Raw genomic sequence first — 18,946 nt, 5'->3', positions numbered from 1 at the left:
TATTTTTGGGGCACCTAATAACTTCTCCTGGGCCAGTAGGTCTGCAGATCACTAGGATTTTGTGTGGTTTGGGAAGTGCTGTTCTAGAAGCCAGTATTATTCAGTACATGACAGCTTTTCAAATAGTTATAAAAAGTGGTAGATAAAAAGAATACCATGGTTTTCCTATTTCTGTATGTAAGAATGGTGTGCAAAAGAGATTGTTTTAATAATAGAAAAGTTACTTCAAAACAAGTTTGGATTAAAAATAAGCATATAGATTAAAAGGGAACTGGGAATCTGAACACAAGGAAAATAATTAACATTAGTGACCCAGAAGGAACATAACGCTGCAATGCTTATGAGATGTTAAAAACAGTAACAAGAACCCAAAAATTCAAAGCAGTTAGATATGCATGAAATTTTTGAAAATAAAAAAATAACATGACTTGTCAAATGCAAATGATACAACTGGAGGAAAATTATCAGGGAGATGTAGTTTGTTTTTGGTAACTCAGAAATGCAATAATGCTGAAAAGCAACCAGCCTAGTGAAAAAAGAATTAATAGATAAAAGCTTTAAGAATCTTACTCATACGCCCATGGCGAGACCAGGGGCCTTCTCAAGACTGAGCAGCATGAGAATGTTACCTGCTGAAACAGGTGCAATAAAATTACTGGGCTTAAAAATCACTTAAAATTACAGAACCAAATGAAATATCAGTAGCGCAGTGTCCAAGGAGCTGAGGGAGTGATTCTGTGACCTCTATTATACATTATTTAAAAAAATGCTTTTATATGCTACTTCAGTGACTTACAAAAATGAGCTATTTGTAAAAGGTTTCAGAACTCTGTAATGTTATTCTGAAAAACTTGAACAAAGATATTTGTTTGTAATGTTGGAATAGATGTTATAAATAAACTAAGATATTGTCTTTCACATGCAAATTATTACATATTTACCCACAAGAATGATCAGAGAAATAAAGCAATATATCATTTTGTGCATACATACATGATCAGTATCAGACATAATTTAATCTGAGGTTACAAAAAGCTGATTTTTAAAAGTATTTGGAGAAAAAAAAGGGGAAAAGTATTTGGGTGTGTCTTGTATAAGAAACATGAAATATAAAACAGAGAGATGAAGTGAGCTTTTCATATAACCAGTTATCTGGATTAGGAAAATGTGTTTCTATAGCAAGAGAATAAAATAAAAGTTTTTTTTTCCATATTTTCTTTAGCTTTAAAAACAGAAAAATTTTCAGTTCAGTCTTAAAATCTTCTAGAAAGAACAAAATTTGCAAAAGCATGTTGAAAGTTGATGAATTAGAGGAGCACTGAGAGGAATGGACAATATATTCTTCAGCTGAGTAATGCTAAGGAGATAGAGGTAACAGCTAGTGGTATGTCTAATAGGTGCATTATTTTAAAAGGCCAAAATAGTACGATGGTAATTGAATATGAAAAGGTGGGATAGTAGCAATAATGAAAACAAAAATTGAACAGAATGTCAGAAAAAGCTTATGAAAGTGTAACCTTCTTGGCTGAGGTAGTAGGTGTGGACTGGGAAATGAAATGTTCCTGAGAGGCTCTGCATTGGTCACGGTTTCATGAAAGGGCACAGAATCCACTGTGGTTAGTTTAAGTACAGAGGATTTTTTAAAAAAAGGTATTAAGGGTTTTTCAGAGCCATTAGGTAAGAAACTTTAGTTTGACCCTTTAAGAGGCAATGTGTCCCTGGCTGCTGTGGCTCAATGGATTGAGCGTTGGCCTACGAGCCAAGAGTCGCTGGTTCGATTCCCAGTCAGGGCACGTGACTAGGTTACATGGCAGGTCCCCAGTTGGGGGCATGAGTGAGAGGCAACCACACAGTGATGTTTCTCTTCCTCTCTTTCTCCTTTACCCTCCCTCTAAAAACAAATAAATAAAAAATAAATAAATAATAATTAAAAAAAGAAAAAAAAAAGAGGCAATGTGCAGGTAACCAGGAAGGCTACGGTCTTTTCTAAAATGAAAAGTAGCACATTCAAGGAAGAGTGGAGATCAGGAAGCTGCCTCAGTCTAACCACACACCTCCACAGTGGTGTCGGACAGCACGGACAAGAGAAGCCACCAAAAAGTGACCTCCATCTTCCTTCCACATTTAAAGCCTCCCACTAGGGCAGGCAAATGGCAGCACCTAAATCACACCCAGATTCCTAGCTCCAAGGGCCTCTAGGAAGTGGAGTCTTTATCTTTTTTGGCTTCTGCAGTATAGAAAGTCACACCAGACAGAGGTCAGAATGGGTAAAGAGTGCCTACCCAGGACACGCACTACAGACTTCATTACAAGAGAAAAGTTAAAGAGAAAACACATAAAACTGATAAAACCAGAAAAATCATTAAGAACTAGTTCTTCCTAAATTTCAACATCCATTGTCAGTTCTTTCCAAGTATCACAAAGGCTATATTATACAAAGATTTAAAAAACAACATTTGGAACAAGACTAAGAAATACGTTAAAGTTGCATATTTTTATTTGGAAACCTTTAATTTGAAACTGTGATGGTATTGCTCTGGTGCTACTTGTAGGAGGCAGCAAATAAGAAAGCAAGCTTTCTGGCAATGCTAGATTCTGCATGATCAGGTAAGGTAGCATTGTTTTAGGGAACTATGGTGATGATAGAAGGTCTAAAACCATCACTAAGAAGTCAGGCCAACACTAATTCTAACTGTGTTCATGTCAAATGATAGCTGGGTTTTCAGGCAATGTGGCAGAATTGTGGCCAATATAGTGATAAAGTTCCTTCTAGAAACACCCCTAAGTGTTCAATAAATCAATGTAAATACACTGTAGAGTTCTCACAACTGTTCCTGAAGGAACAGACAGGAAGTGGGAGCTGGAATGAGAACAGCTGGAACAAAAGCTACAGCCATTCTCAGGGTGTTCAGTGACCTCAGAGGCTTGTTTCAATGGCTGAATGTGGCCTGGACCAGGATTTGGATTCTCAATATACAAGACAGAGAACAAGACCCAAACATATACCTGAGACCCTGAAAGGGTGACACTTGCAGTTGAAGTGTGGGCTACAAAGCAGTCTGCCTCTGTGGGAAGATATCAACCTCTGGCTAGGAGAAAAGAAGTCTACCCAGAGAATTGGTAATTATACACCTGACATCACATGCAAATTCAAACTATCTGCATGGTAATGAGGTGGCCCAGGATCATGAATAGCAACTGAGGAATCTTCCTCTCTTTTCTTATTACCATATAGCTCCCATCTCTTTCTTTCTCTTGTATTTCATCATTTTGGTTAAACAGGCCCAGTCTTATTATTCTTTTGGTACCAAACTACTCCTTTGTAGACATGTGTTGTTCAATTCTAAGCAAGTGGAGTGACTGATCATGGTAAGTTGATCTCTAAGGGTCACACTAATGGCTAGAAACAGGACACTGGAAACAGACTTGGCTTCTCATACTGGCTCCATCTTTGTGTAAATTGGAGTATGTTTCCTAATTTCTCTGAATATTAGTTTCTTCATCAGTTAAATAGGGATAATACTAGCATCAACCAATGAGAAATTCATCTCGAGCACTTATCACATGCTAAGCACATGGTGAATCTTTAATAAATGTTAGCCATGTATCAGCACCACCAATGAGCAAACCCTGTATGATCTAAATTTCTAAATTTCAAGGATTCTATGCACTTTACTCTCTTTACAAAAAGTACAAGTGAGCATAATAATTTAACTCATTGATTCTCTGATTTTAAAATTTCTCTGTTGACTTCTGCAGGAGATTTTTAGGTGATTAATTATCTTTTTACATTGAATTGGTTATAAAGCAAATAGAACAAGTCTGGTTATAAAGCAAATAGAACAAGTCAACATATTTTTCTGTTTATATTTCTCTACAATCTCAAATAACTCCTTGCACATTAGATAAGGACTCATTATGTCTTCCAGAGCTTTCTGATACAACTTATAGCACCTTGCATTATAGAAGGTGCTTATACATTTGATTTAAAATTGGATTGATATGTAGTGTGTTAGAATCTACCCTTAACAGAGGTGGCAGGGATTTTAATGGTCTAGTTTGACTATCTAGTTGATATCTTATTCCATCTGTATGTTGTTCTCAGACCAAAGTTATCCAGCTCCCGTCTGTAAATCTCAATGATGTAAATTCACTGTCTTATAAGGCAGTGCATTGCTGTTGTGACTTCTATGCCTCTGAGAATTTGATGAGGATGAGTCCTCTCCCTGAGCTCACCTGGAGGCCAGTCTCAGCACTTCCTCATATACCCTAATAGCAGGTCCAATTACACAAACCTCAGTCAGCAAAGTAGATTGTATAAATACTTCCAGTGGTGGTGGTTATGCAATACTGAAGAGGATTTAATTAAAAATTTAATTAGAATCCTCATTAGACATCTTTGAGTTCCAAAGTCCCTTTGTAGACATTTTAGCAATGTTACCTCTTTTACTTTTTACCCTCTCTTCTTTCCCCAAATTTAGTCTCAGAAATTCCTACATTTTTATAGCAATCCAGCTAAGGTTCTCAGCTAGAGTAGCTCTCTCTAAACCAAAGCCCTTTAGCAGGAGGAACTCATCTTCTTAGAAAGATGGCAGTGACGATCTGTTCTTTCCCAGGCATTGGTCTAAAACAACCAGTATGGCGTAATTGCTCTTTTCAGCTCAGGTGATCTATCAAAATATTTGCCCAACTAAATAGGGCCTCTTTTTTTGGAGTAGGGGGCCATGGGCAGGAGAAAGGCATGTGTGCAGAGGGACATAGTAATTGGGCTGTAAAAAAAATATGATTTTCTTCATATTACACCTAATTTACAATATTAGGTGATTGAATGTTCTAAAAAGAGTAGTTATATTTCATTAAGTGCCTAACTGGCTCCTAAATGGCAATTAAAATGTTTTAGAACCACTTTATTGAGCTATAATTCACATACCATAAAATTCACTCTTTTGAAGTGTATAGTTCAATGAATATTAGTATGTTCTCAATCATCACCACTTATCTAACTCCAAAACATTGAGGTTGACAGAAGTAGGCTTACAGTTGAGAGTACATGAAACACAGTTTATTCTTGTATTATTTACTTATTATTGTATTTATTATTATTAACCTATTTTTTCCCACCTCTGTATTTCTATTTTCTTCAAAAGAAACCCTTTACCCATTGTCAGTCAATCCCCATTGCCCCCTCTCCCTAGCCCTTGGTAACCACTAGTCTACTCTCTCTCTCTATGGATTTGCCTGTTTTGGACATTTCATATAAATGAAATCATATAATATTTGTTTCTTTGTGACTGGCTTATTTCACTTAGCATGATGTTTTCAGGTTCATCTATATATCAGTACTTATTTTTATGGTCAAATAATATTCTGTTGTATGAATATACCATATTTTGTTTATCCATTAGTTGACTGACATTTGGGTTGTTTCCACTTTTTGATGTGAATGAATGATGTTGCTATAAACATTCATGTGCAGGCCATTGTATGACAGGTGTTTTTGTTTCTCTTGGTATATACCGAGGAGTGAGATTGCTAGGCCATATGATAATTTGGTGTTTAATTTTATGAGGAACTATCAAATAATTTTCAAAAATTTATTTTTCTTTTATTGATTCTAGAGAAAGGAGAAGGGAGAGAGAAAGAGAGGGAGAAAAACATCAATGTGAGAGAGAAACATTGATCGGCTGCCTCTTGCACATGCCCCTACTGGGGACTGAATCTGCAACCCAGGCATGTTCCCTGATGGGAAATCAAACATGTGACCTTTCAGTTTGCAGGACAATGCCCAACCAACTGAGCCACACCGGTCAGGGCTATTAAACAGTCTTCCCAAGTAAGTAGCTGCATCATTTTACACTTCCACCAGCAACTGGGAATGTTCCAATTTTTCCATGCCCTCACCAACACTTGTAATTGTCTTTCTTTTTTATTATAGCCATCTTAGTAAGTGTGAAGTGGTACCTGATGGCTAATGATATTGAGCATCATTTTATGCTTATTCCTGTTTGTCTATCTTCTTTGGAGGAATATTTGTTCAAATCATTTGTGCATTTAAAATTGTGTTATATGCCTTGTTATTGTTGAGTTGTAAGAGTTCTTTTAATATTTTGAATACAAATCCCTTATCAGATATACAATTTTCAAACATGTTTTCCAATTCTGTAAGTTGTTCTAATAGTAATTTATGTTTAGTCAACACTTGATTTATTCAGGGATTAAAGCTTAAGTATGGATATCATCCAAACCTGCTGTTCCTCTCCTGGATTTATTCCAATTTGGAAGAAGCAGTGCTCACAGCATTCTGTAAAAAGAGTGCAGAGAAAGATGGGAGAAGAACCTCAATGTGCCTTGTAGAGAGCAGAGTATGTGTTCAGTTAACTTTGGCAAATGAATGCATAAAATTGATATATTTATTCTTGGTTCCCACTGCTACTCTGACTTGAGACTTTCAGAGCAATGATATCCATTTCATGGCCTAAAGACCCCCAGGGGGCGCTATGAAGTGTTGGACACATGCACTTGTTTTCAGATGTATGCTGTAAGCTGTCAACTCGACATTAAATGCACTAAAGCATAACACTTCTTACGGGTCAGTTTTCATGGTAAAAAGCAGTTCTGCGTTCTACACTTTAAGTCTGAGACTCACTGACTTAAGAGAAAGAAGCAGTTGTTTTCAGTGGGCCTGGGCATTTCCATATCATTTATACTATGGATTCTTATTTGGAGATTCACTTGGGATTTCATTTATTTCAATGCCTTTGACCTAGGAGTGGTTCCCTCAGGGAGGTTCACTGTCCCCTTGACCAAGCAAATAGCTGTGGTAAGAAGGGTCTGATGTCATGAGGGAGGAAGGCCACATCTGCCTACCTGTCAAATCAGCTGAACCTACTTGGGAGATGTCTGGAAGGAGAGATGATCCCAGACAGGCTGTCTTCATTTCCACATCACTTACAATCATCTATCAAGGTCATTTTGTAACTGACATTTGCCATAATCCCTTGTCAACATCTTGAGTGTTGACTTACAGAAAGAATCAGAATGATTAAAAAATGGGAAGAATCAAAGGAATTATAGCTGGGACAGCAGTTGAAACTAAGAAATCAAAGAAGGCATATGTTTGAAGGAAACAAGCTGGATAAGGGAAGAAGAACCAAGGGAAGCAGGACGGTTATTTGTAACTGGATATAAACAAGGGTCTAACCTTACACAGGTAGGGCTGGTCGGCCGGCCTGCTAGTGTTACTCAGCTCAGTTACCCATTCATGGCACTCACTCAGATGGTTGTGGGCATCATGTGTATGACACATGTATGGGTGTGGGTAGCTGCCAACTAGTGAAACAGGATACATATCTATGAGCATGCACAGTGGTCCCACCAGAGAGAGGGAAAAGAGAAGTTAAAAAAATTAGCATTCTTAGGAATTTAATGTGAACAAGCTTGTTGTCTCAGTCCAGGTTGAAGAAAAATATCTTAACACTAAACAGTCATTAATAATACCACTTTATAGTAGTAGTATTTATGAAATGCTTTTTCTATCCCCATGACTTACCACCGCAACACCTCCTGTGGCTCAGAGGTGAATTGACTATTCTGGCGGGGAGAAGGGGTAGGTCGCTGTTTGAAGCTAGGACTAAATTAGGCATTAAACATATGTACATCTCTTTAATTCCTATAAAAACCCTTCAAGGTTGGTATTATTATTATTATTATTAGACTGAGGAAAATTGCCCAAATCATTTGAGCAATAATGGTAGAATAAAACCATATCTCCCATACTCTAGAACCATATTCTTTCTACTCTATTATATTCTTAGTTGCCAATTCTAACTGATGAAGGGAAGTTCCCCAGAGTGAGGTGTAGGAGGAGGCTAAGCCCATGCCCAGTTATTCTGTCTGAGGCTGGTGGGGAGAGGAGGAGTAGCATATAATACAGAGCCAAGTGTCACAGAATGAGTGATTTATGACAAGCCTCATTTTTAAGGGACAAACGAAGACTTTCTATTATGTAATGGTCTACATTTTCGGGGAGTTAAGGTAGGACTCTGCCTTTTGGTAATACTTCCCCTTTTCCTCCCTTCTGTCCACAAGTATAATACCAGTGAAGGACACCAAAATATATCACCCCCAAATATGCCTCTTTGATCTAAAAATTATTTTGAAGTGAAGGCAATGAAGCAGCAGCAAATGCAATAAAAGATCTCTTTACCTTTCCTCTTTTTGCCTAAAGACAGGCTATAAGTTCTCCTTATCTTGTAGACAAACTCCCAGCAGCCAAGAAAGAGCACTTGAAAGGAATCTAAAGCAAACTTGACTCCATGAATTTCCTCACACATATTTACCTTCCCACCATTTGCTGCCCTTGGAAGCTTAAAACTGCTTTCCTCTGTCCTGCCATTTCTCCTTAAATGTAGTGCTCTTTGTTGGAGATACAGTATAAGCCAGAGTTCTAAGTTGCGACTGAGTTACTTTTTACAAGGTTTCTCCCATGTGACATGAACTGTGCATGTTGATAAACTGTTTTTCTCTTGTTAAACTGTCTTTTTGTTTAAAAGTCCCAGCTAAAAACTCAAGATGGGTAGAGGTAAAGTTTTGCCTCCTCTACAAGAGCTAATTCTCTCTCTCTCCCCCCTCCCCCTCCCTCTTTCTCTCCCTCTCCCTACCTGCTTTTTTATTTTGCAAGTTCCCTTTCTTAAAATGACATCCTTTCCTTACTTGAAAGGTATGCATCAAGGAAACATGTAATGTAGCAGAAATATATTTGCTTTGTGTGTGGCCAATCAGTGCAGAGCTGGCAGATTGGTCGATTCTCAACAGGGATCTGGCAGCTTGAATCATCGTAGACAGATGACAGCAGGATCACTGCTCCTTTCCTCTCACTGAAAGGATGAAAACAGTTAACCAGATCTATACCTCAAACCATACTTCCTGTTTCAGTTTCTGAATGACAAAGACTGTCTTCCTCAGTTTTCTGCTTTTTCTTCTGTGTTTAATTTTCAGTTTTCAGGATTGGGTTGATAGATTTAAATCCTTGATATTTATATATTTAAAAGTCCTTTTGGCTATAATTTTGTTTTGCAAATTATAGCTACTATGTACATATTCATGTTTTTCTCTATTAGGTTTTCACACACAGAAAAACATCAGTCATATATTAGAGTCCTAAGGAGCTCATCATTTCTGAGTGTAAAGATTGTGGAAATCTTTGGCTCAGAATCTCAGTGAGTCCCCAACTTACTGCACCATTTCACTTTCCAGTTCCTATTGGCATCAACTCCACGGCAGGGAAACCTTGAGTTCTTTGATCTTGTCTTTCTCCAAAATCGATCCTACAATGTAATTACAAACATAGTTGCAGAAAGAATACTTAAAAGATTATTCACACGCATTTTAGTGGCACAGTCAGTGAACGAATCACCCCATTGAAGGCGAGAGTTCCTGCTGGAACAGACAAATTCAGGGAGTGGAAGAGAGGACTGGACATCCCGGTGCATGCTCCCATTATCTACCACAAACTTGCTGTTTTTTACCTTAGCTTGGCTTCATCCCTTCACAGGCAAATTGAATAAGCTGGACTGAACTAGTGATTTTTCACAATTTATTTTAAAACAAACAAGCAAAATAGAACCAGAGGCAAAGAAACAAGGAACAGACTGACAGTGACCACAGGAGAAGGGGGAGAGGGAGAAGGTGGGAAAGAAGGGCAAAGGTCTAGTCAATGAACTAATATAAATGACCCATGGACATGAACAACAGAGTGGGGATTGTGGGAGTGGGGGGACAGTTGAGAGCAATGGGGAAAATTGGGACAACTGTAATAGAACAACAATAAAAAAATTAAAGAGAAATCTTTATTTCCATGAAGTTTATGCAAAGCTATGCATACAAACAAAATCAAAAGGTTGATATGATGGGGAAGGAGTGGAGATGTCTTTTGCAGTTCTGGGTCACTAAGCCTGGCTGCCCACAAACTTCCTCCCTGTTCTGTGACAGTTTTCTATGATTTATTCAGTCTCTCGCTGATTGGATAGGAAAGGCGACTTACATGGGTCCAGCTGAAATGGTATCCATCAACATTAAACACGGGCATGATATAGAAATACAGATGATTCATCAATTTTCTCATGGTTGGATCACTCCTATAGGTTAGGAGAACCTAAAAGACAAAGGTGACAGTGTTCTTATAAATTGATTCCAAATACAGATTTAGAAAAAAAAAGAATTCTTTCTCTCCATGGGAATACTAAATATGCTGGGTTAAAAAGCAACAAGATAATATGAACTATCCTCTTTGACATTTGTCTCAAATTTTATATTATGAGTAACATTTTAGCAAAGGTAGCGAAATATTAATTGGGCAGCCTCTTGCAGTATTTCAGATACGGCTAAATTTTAGGTTGATTAAGAAAACAATAATTTTGTATAATCAGTTCTTTATAAGATTTCATTCAACTGTGGACAAAATAATTACCTAAAATATTTTGATATCTTTACATGATACATCATAACACAAGCTAGTGATATATGTCACTTAATTGTCTGTCTAACTGGTACCAGATTCAAGCCTTAGAACTTATTGCATGGACACTTGGATGCATGGATCTCTCCTGATTTTTCTATAAAAAGCTTAATGAACAATATAACATCTCTGTCATCTTGTTATTGTAACTGGGTTTTACTAATACTGTGTCTGACCCCAAATCTGAAGATTCTGCACTGTAGACTTGGCCTCAAGTAGAAAGATATTGAATGTACCAAGTCAAGACATTTTGTCATACCACCCCTTTTTTAAAAAGTTTTTTTTAAAGTATATTTTATTGGTTATGTTGTTACAGTAGTCCCAATTTCTTTTCCCTTTGCTCCCCTCTGCCCAGTACCCCCTTCCCTCCAGCAATCCCACCCCCCTTAGTTCATGTCCATGGGTCATGCATATAAGTTCTTTGGCTTCACACTTTCCTATATTATTCTTAACTTCCCTCTATTTGTACCAATCGATTATGCTTCTTAATCCATGCACCATTTCCCAATTTCTGTCCCTCCCCCCTCCCAGCTGATAATCCTCCAAATGATCCCCATACTATGATTCTGTTCCTATTCTGGTTTGCTTAGTTGGATTTTGTTTTTATTTTTTAGATTCAGTTGTTGATAGTAGTAACTTTGTTGTCATTTTAATGTTGATAATTTTGATCTTTTTCTTAAGTAAGTCCCCTTGAAATTTCATATAATAATAGCTTGGTGATGATGAGCTCCTTTAGCTTTATCTTGTCTGGGAAGCACTTTATCTGCCCTTCCATTCTAAATGATAGCTTTGCTGGATAGAGTAATCGTGGTCATAAGTCCTTGCTTTTCATCACCTTGAGTACTTCTTGCCAGTCTGTTCTTGCCTGCAAAGTTTCTTTTGAGAAAGCAGCTGAGAGTCTTATAGGCACCCCTTTGTAGGTAACTCTCTGCTTTTCTCTTCCTGCTTTTAAGATTCTCTCTTTATCTTTCACCTTTGGCATTTTAATTATGATGTGTCTTGGTGTGGTCCTTTTTGGGTCTAGGTTGTTTGGGACTCTCTTTGCTTCCTGGACTTGTAAATCTATTTCCTTCACCAAATATGGGGAGTTTCCCTTCATTATTTTCTCACATAAGTTTTCAATTTCTTGCTCTTCCTCTTCTCCTCCTGGCACCCCTATGGTCCAGATGTTGGTATGTGTAAAGTTGTTACAGAGGTTCCTAAGCCTCTCCTCATTTTTTTCAATTTGTCACAGAGGTTCCTAAGCCTCTCCTCATTTTTTTCAATTCTTGTTTCCTTATTCTGTACTGGTTGACTGTTTTTTTATTCCTTATATTCCAAATCATTGATTTGAACCCCAGTTTCCTTCTCTTCACCATTGGTTTTATGTGGATTTTCCTTTGTTTCATTTAGCATAGCCTTCACTTCTTCTCTTATGCATTTGCCATACTTAAGCATATCTGTCAAACCTGTGAGCATCTTTATCACCAGTGTTTTGAATTCTGCATCTTTTAAGTTGGCTATCTCCTCATCTGTTAGGTTGGCTATCTCCTCATCGCTAAGTTCTCTCACCGGAACCTTGATTTGTTTCCCATTTTGGGCCATACTTCTCTGTCTCCTCATCTTGACAGGCTCTGTGTTTGTTTGCCTCTGTGTCTTAGGTAGAGCTGTCACACCTGTTATGTTGTAAGGGGTGGAGCCTTAGGTATTCATCAGTAGAGTGTGACCTGTTTCACCATGTTGTGGCGCTGTGTTTGGGGGAGGGGTCTGAATGCTCAGCATTCACCCCTTTTCCAGGCACTTCTCCCACTTTGTATGGGACTGGCGCATCTCTATTTGTTGCACTGATCATCGTTCCCAGAGTGGGTGGTTCTGTGGATTTTCTAGGACCATGGGAACCCTTTAAACAAGCAGTCTCAGCTGAGAGACTGGCAGTTTCTTCCTCCGCCCCAACTCCCACTGGTTTGCACAAAAGCAGTGAGGCTTTATTTTCCCTGGCTCTAGGACTATGAGCTGCGCGGTCTGGTCTGGTGATGGGAGCGTTCCCCACGTGTCCCTGCTGACTTTAAAAAACATGTGACCAGGCTTTCCACTGGCCTGCCACTGCTGCTGCTGCTATCGCCACACTGCTTCCTTGCCCCAGCTCCGCCCCTCCTTTCTTTCTGGATGAGTATTTCTTCTTTAGATCTTTGTTTGTTGGACTTCCATGCAGCTCAATTTTCTGGAACTTCTGGTTGTCTCTAGTTTTGATGTAGTTGTATTCCTTCTTAGTTGTGGAGGGAGACGCAGGGTGTCTAGGCCTCCATCTTCAAAAAGTTCTTTTTGATGCATGTTTATGTATAAAGTATCTTAGAAAAACACATAGGAATTTTATAACATGGCTGCCCCTGGGAAGCGGGACTGGGGGACAATGTACAGGAAAGAGAATCATCTTTAACTTTATATGCATTTGAATTGCAATTCAAAATAAAATAATTCTTAAATATTATGGAAATACTTTCTTGGAAAACTTAATGCTTAAAATTTCAATCTTCCTTTACACTTAAGTAGAATTTCTGAATCTATCATAAGTAGCATTCTGTATTTATATGGTGAGAATTCTTTTCATAGAGAGCAATCCAATAATACAAGTTATTATTAGAAACTATCACTATACTAGAGAGAATAATAAGAATATAGGGATATATTTAAGAACATAAGAGTTAGTAAATACAATTTTATTAAATATAAATATGGGGTCAACACAAGTTGATAAATGTTAATGTAATTTTCTCCTTTTCTCCTTTATTGAAGGCTCTTTAATAATTTTTTGGCCAAATAGCTTTGGTAGAACTTTCATATATGTTTGAATTTCCATTAATTGTTTAATTTTCTAAACTAGAGAAATATCTCTGATATACAGTCAATTGTACATACCTAGGAATTTTGTTTTTCTCTAATAAATGAGGATTCCCCAGTGCTTGCAGGAAATCTCATGTTAGAGATGGCAGTGACAGAGCTTTATGGTTAGTGACATTCCTTCCTTAAGTGGCTTTCTATGCCACTCTAGAGAGAAAGAAGAGATGGAAGAAAAGGTAGCTGGGGCAACAAGGCAGAAAAGAAAGGGGTAGGGAAAAGGCATGGTAACATATTCGAATAACACTAGAATGTTGGCTCATTTGTCCCAGTCTAAGCTGGGGAAGTCTCACCTTTTCCAAGCATGGATTACAGGTCATGTTAGCACCTAACCATCAGACTATGCTAGAGATTTTCATGAGAATGTTCTCTTATCCTGCCTTCTTCTCCTTCAATGCAAGTGACCACCATACTTTTATATGTAAAAGAATATTGGTAACTTCCTTTTTAAAAATTACAATATATTTTAAGTAAATACAGGAAGTACAGAGGAGAATATAATATCTATCTGCCCTCCAACCACATCTTTCCATATTTATCAAATCTTTTGAGAAATTGTATATAAAACTAAAGCTTCCTTTTAATAACGCTATGATTCCATTTTCCTCCCCTCCACCAAGGTAACCACTGTCCTAAATTTGATATTATTTTTCCCATGCATGATTTTGTTTTGCTACACATATGCATATATAGATTCATAAACAATATATATGTGTATGCTTTGAGATTTCATGCATCAAGGTGTGTCAGTCTTCAGTCTGCTGTTCTCCCCAATATATTTCTGACACTAAACTGGTGATTTATTTAATTTAACTATACAGTATTCTATTATAGGTAAATAAACAATTTGTTGATGAACAGTTAGGCTGCTTCTGATATTTCATTGTTACAGTATTGCAACGAACATTTTTGCACATTTCTCCAAGACATGTGAGAGTTTTTGATGTTATATATGTAGGACTGGATTTGTTGAATCATAGGTTTACATGCCTTCCACTTTACTAAATATTGTCATTTTCTCTCTAAATACTCTCATGTGCAGTGAATTAGAGTTCCCATTGCTCTACAATCTTACCAACCCTTGATATTGTTAAACTCTTAATTAAAAAAAAAATTAAGGGTATGAAATTGTTCTGTTGTTTAATTCATATTTCCCTGATTAGAAATTATATTAAATAGCCTTTTATATAATAATACACTATTCTGAATATAAATTGCTCACACATACTTTTATTCATTTTTCTATTAAACTTTTCTTAATTCTTATATTCTATTAATCCATTGGTTATGTGTATCATGAACATCTTCCTTTCTTGAAACATATTGTTTCCTATTTTCATCATGTCCTTGTACAAAGATTATTTTCACCATTTAATGTACAGTATTCATTCTAGACCCCCCCGTGATAGGTGAAAATCCATGAAGTAGGAACCTTACATTTATTTTAGTATATATATTTTAAGGCTTTATAAACCATTCCCACACACTTATAAACCATTCCCAGTCCCTTATTAACCTTTTCCACACTTTTATAAACACTACTTATATTCTTAAACATATTCTACACTCTCAAACCTATGTAACTTTAACAACATATGTATACTGTACCACAAAACCCCGCTATATAGTGAAAAATCCATGATAAATAATTAAATATAATATTTAAAAAAACCCCGCGATACAGTGAGGCCGCAATAAGTGAACTGCAATATAGAGAGGGACTACTGTATGTTTTCTTTGGGAACCTATCTTTGCTTACGATCATAAAGATATCCTATATTTTCTCCAAAAAGTTGTTTTCAAGTTTGTTTTTCAAATATAGTCCTTAAACCTCCTAGAAATGATTTTTTACATAATGTGAGGTTGGAATTTATTAAATAGTTATTTTTTCATTATAGAAGACCAATTGTGCCACTGTATTCATTTGGATGGTTTGTCTTTTCCTTAGTGAGTTAGCATGTTCTCTGCCAAACATCAAGTTTTCATTTAAGGAATTGCCTTAATGCACTTTGGTGATATAAAACCAAGCCACACTATGGTTTATATAGATTTTGTTGAGTCTGGTAGATGTGTCCTCCCATGTTGTTCCACTTCAGACTTGTCTTGGCTATTTTTTACCCTTCCTTCTTTACATTAATTTTAAAGTCAAGGTTGAGCACATTAAAGATGTTTTGCCCTATCCTAGGTTGTTGTTTATATTTTTGTCATTAACAGATATTGAATTTTAGCAAATAATCTTTCTTTATATATTAACATCATATATTTGTTGCTATGATAAACTTCAATAAGTAATTTTCTATTGTTTAATCATCCCTCTATTCTTGGTATAAGTTCACTTGGTTATAATATGTATTCTTATTGCATTGGTTGGGTTCAGGTTGCTAATAATTACATCTATATTCCTGAGTGAGATAGGCCTATAATTCTCTTTCTTATTTTGTCCTTGTCTGGTTTCAGTTTAAGGATTATGTCACTCTATTATTATTTGGGGAGTAAACCATCTAGGCTTAGAGCAGAAATTAATTAAATATAAAACAAAGATTCAATAGGGAAGATATATATCCTTTGCTTTCTTTTTCATTGATTTTTTTTTGTTTTCTTTTGTTGACTCTTTTTTTCTAATTTTTTTTACTTGAAAGCTAGGCTCATTAATTTGGAGATCTAATTTTTTTCTAGTGTATTTTTTTAAAACTATACATTCCCCTTCAGTACTATATTAGCTATATTCTAGGTGTTTTGATACATAATAATTGTTTTCATTTAGTTGTTAATATTATTTTTTCTTGATTTCTTTAAACCATGAGTTATTTACAAATATTTTATATGTTAAAACATGTAAATATTCTTTTTAAAGTCATATTTTATAAATAATTTTTAACAACTGCATTATAACCAAAGAATATGGTCTATGTGATACAGATTCTTTGGTATTTCTTAAACCTTGCTTTGTGGACTAGTACAGAGTTAAGTTTTACAAATATTCCAATTATGCTTAAAAGGAATATGTATTCTCTACTTATTGGGTATGGATTCTGTATGTGTTTATTAGATTATTAGAATAATATATTAAGTAAGAAAGCTGTTTTCTAGTATTCTATTCTTAAGTGGACTTGATTTCCAAGACTTGCCAAAATGTGTTTTTCCTCTGGCAAATAAATGGTGTCAGTGTATTGCACATGCCATATTTGTGATTTTTGTAACTCTAGAAACTGTACCCATTCTTCTGGTCAAAGTGAGAGTGATTATACTATGATGACTATTCAGCACTGAGTAGGGTGATTGAGAGACCTCCTTGCTTGAATGCTTTAAGTAATAGGACATAGATCATTTCTCTTTTATGGTTTAGGCAGAGTATCTAGAATAAAGTTGACTATGTGACTTTCTATTTCCTATCATTCTAACATATGTTAACCATAAAGGGGTGTGTTTTCCTTCTAATATGTAGGATTCTTTTTAGCTATCCATTCACACCATCTATGCACACAGAAAAGGAGATGCTTACTAATTAAATTCCATCTGGGCTTTACAAGTTTAATTTCTTGACTACTATTATTACTGATAAGGAAGATGTAGGTAAGTCGTGATCTGAAAGCCAGTCACAAAACAATGCACCACACGCCTCAGTGTGGCAGTCTCTAGGTACTACACTCACCTTCATCCATTTATTTAAAAATACTTCACTGAAATGGATTTTTGTTTTAAAATAAAAGATATCAAAGAAACTTTGAATATTATCTTCTGCTAGGAAAATTATATGTTTGGTATTAGGTTATGATTTATTTGGTTGGATGTTGTTTCTTTAGAGCCCCATAATAGCCTGAAATGTTGGGGTATTTTTTCTTTTTTTTGAGGATCAGTGTTACTGGCCTTTTAAAATTAGTTTTAAAATTTTCCATTATTTTTTTCCCCTCTAGAGTCATTATGGAGGACCTGAAAATAATAACCGCACAGTAAGTGGAGGGCATATTGGGAGAAGTAGGCACGTTCCAATTGAAGCCAAAGGAAAAAGTCATAGTCACCAGTCAAGTTGAAGAATATCTTCACCTGGACTGGAGTGGAATAAAATTATTTAGGATGGAAAAAAGTTGTAGCACCTAAGTGAGTGCATCTTGACACAAAAGAGGTATTTAAAGTTTAATACTAAGAGAATTAATTACAGCAGGAGAGTTTCCAGAGGAATTTTTAAAAGGGAACTTAATCTGTAAAGGTATTTGACATCATGCTATGAGAAGCTTGTTAAATACAAGGTGGTAACTAAATAATAGTTTGAAAGCAAAGTGAGCAAGAGGCTCTGTGAATAAAAGATGGAGAATTAGAAAAATCATATGCTACTCTTATAAATTCTAGTTTAAAATGTTTTAAAAATTTCAACTATGATTGACATCAAATATTATATTAGTTGCAGGTGTAGAAGCATAGTGATTAGACATTTATATAATTTATAAGGTGATCATACTGATAAGTCTAATATTCACCTGGTACCATACATAGTTATTACAATATTATTGACTATTTTCTCTATAATGTACTTATAATACATCCCCGTGACTATTTTGTTACTGCCAATTTGTACTTCTTAATCCTTTCACCTTTTCCATTCAGCCTCCCAAACCTCTCCAGCTGGCAACCATCAGTTTATTCTCTATATCTATTTGTTTCTTTCTGTTTTGTTTGTTCATTTATTTTGTTCTTTATTTTCCACATGTAAATGAAATCATATGGTATTTGTCTTTCTCTGACTTATTTCACTTAGCATAATACCATCTAGGTTCATACATGTTGTCACAAATAGTAAGATTTTATTTTATTTTATGGCCGAGTAATATTTTATTGTATATAAGTACCACATCTTCTTTATCCAGTCATCTACTGATGGACACTTAGATTGCTCCTTTGTCTTGGCTATTGTAAATAATGCTGCAATGAACATAGGGATGCATGTATATTTTTGAATTAGTGTTCTGGGTTTTTTTTTTGTTTGTTTGTTTTTTTGATAACTACCTGGAAGTGGAATTGCTGGGTCATAAGGTTGTTTTATTTTTAACTTTTTGAAGAACCTCCATACTGTTTTCCATAGTGGTTGCACCAATTTAAAATCCCATCAACAGTGCAGGAGGGTCCCTTTTTCTACACATCCTCACAAACATTTGTTGTTTGTTGATTTAGTATGAATGCCATTCTGACAGGTGTGAGGTGATATCTCATTGTGGTTTTTATTTGTATTTCTCTGATGATTAGTGATGTTGAATATCTTTTTATATGTCTATTGGCCATCTACACTCTAGCTGTTTTTATACTTAACTTATACTTAGAACCACCTAGAGATGAGTGATATAACAGGGCAGGTGATAATTAAAAATTTGTATTTATTAATCTGTATTTGTTAATAAGAGATACAAATAAATATATGAAATATTTTGTGTCACCAGGTGTGACACACACCTGACAGGTGTGAGGTGATATCTCATGTTGGCACTGCCAACATTCACTTCTCAGTATACAGCCACAGGAACTTATTTAAACAAATTTACATCATAAATGAGAATTGTGGTTGTG

At 35.9% G+C, this 18,946-nt stretch overlaps 1 protein-coding gene across 1 annotated transcript in view; it reads right to left on the bottom strand.

Annotated features, from left to right (window-relative positions):
* The window catches only part of CPA6 (carboxypeptidase A6), an 85,993-nt gene that overhangs the window by 25,266 nt on the left and 41,781 nt on the right, over nt 1–18,946 (bottom strand). The window contains exons 5-6 of the mRNA XM_090284895.1: nt 10,043–10,153; nt 9,236–9,326 (exon numbers count right to left, since the gene is read on the bottom strand). Coding sequence (XP_090141021.1) covers nt 9,236–9,326; nt 10,043–10,153 — 202 coding nt within the window. The remainder of the gene's footprint in view (nt 1–9,235; nt 9,327–10,042; nt 10,154–18,946) is intronic.

The sequence above is a fragment of the Furipterus horrens genome, unplaced genomic scaffold, assembly GCF_987537825.1.
Source record: "Furipterus horrens unplaced genomic scaffold, mFurHor1.1.pri manual_scaffold_7, whole genome shotgun sequence".
NCBI classification, from domain to species: domain Eukaryota; kingdom Metazoa; phylum Chordata; class Mammalia; order Chiroptera; family Furipteridae; genus Furipterus; species Furipterus horrens.
Note: the sequence above shows the minus strand (reverse complement) of the source record. Positions and strands in the feature narration are given on the sequence as shown.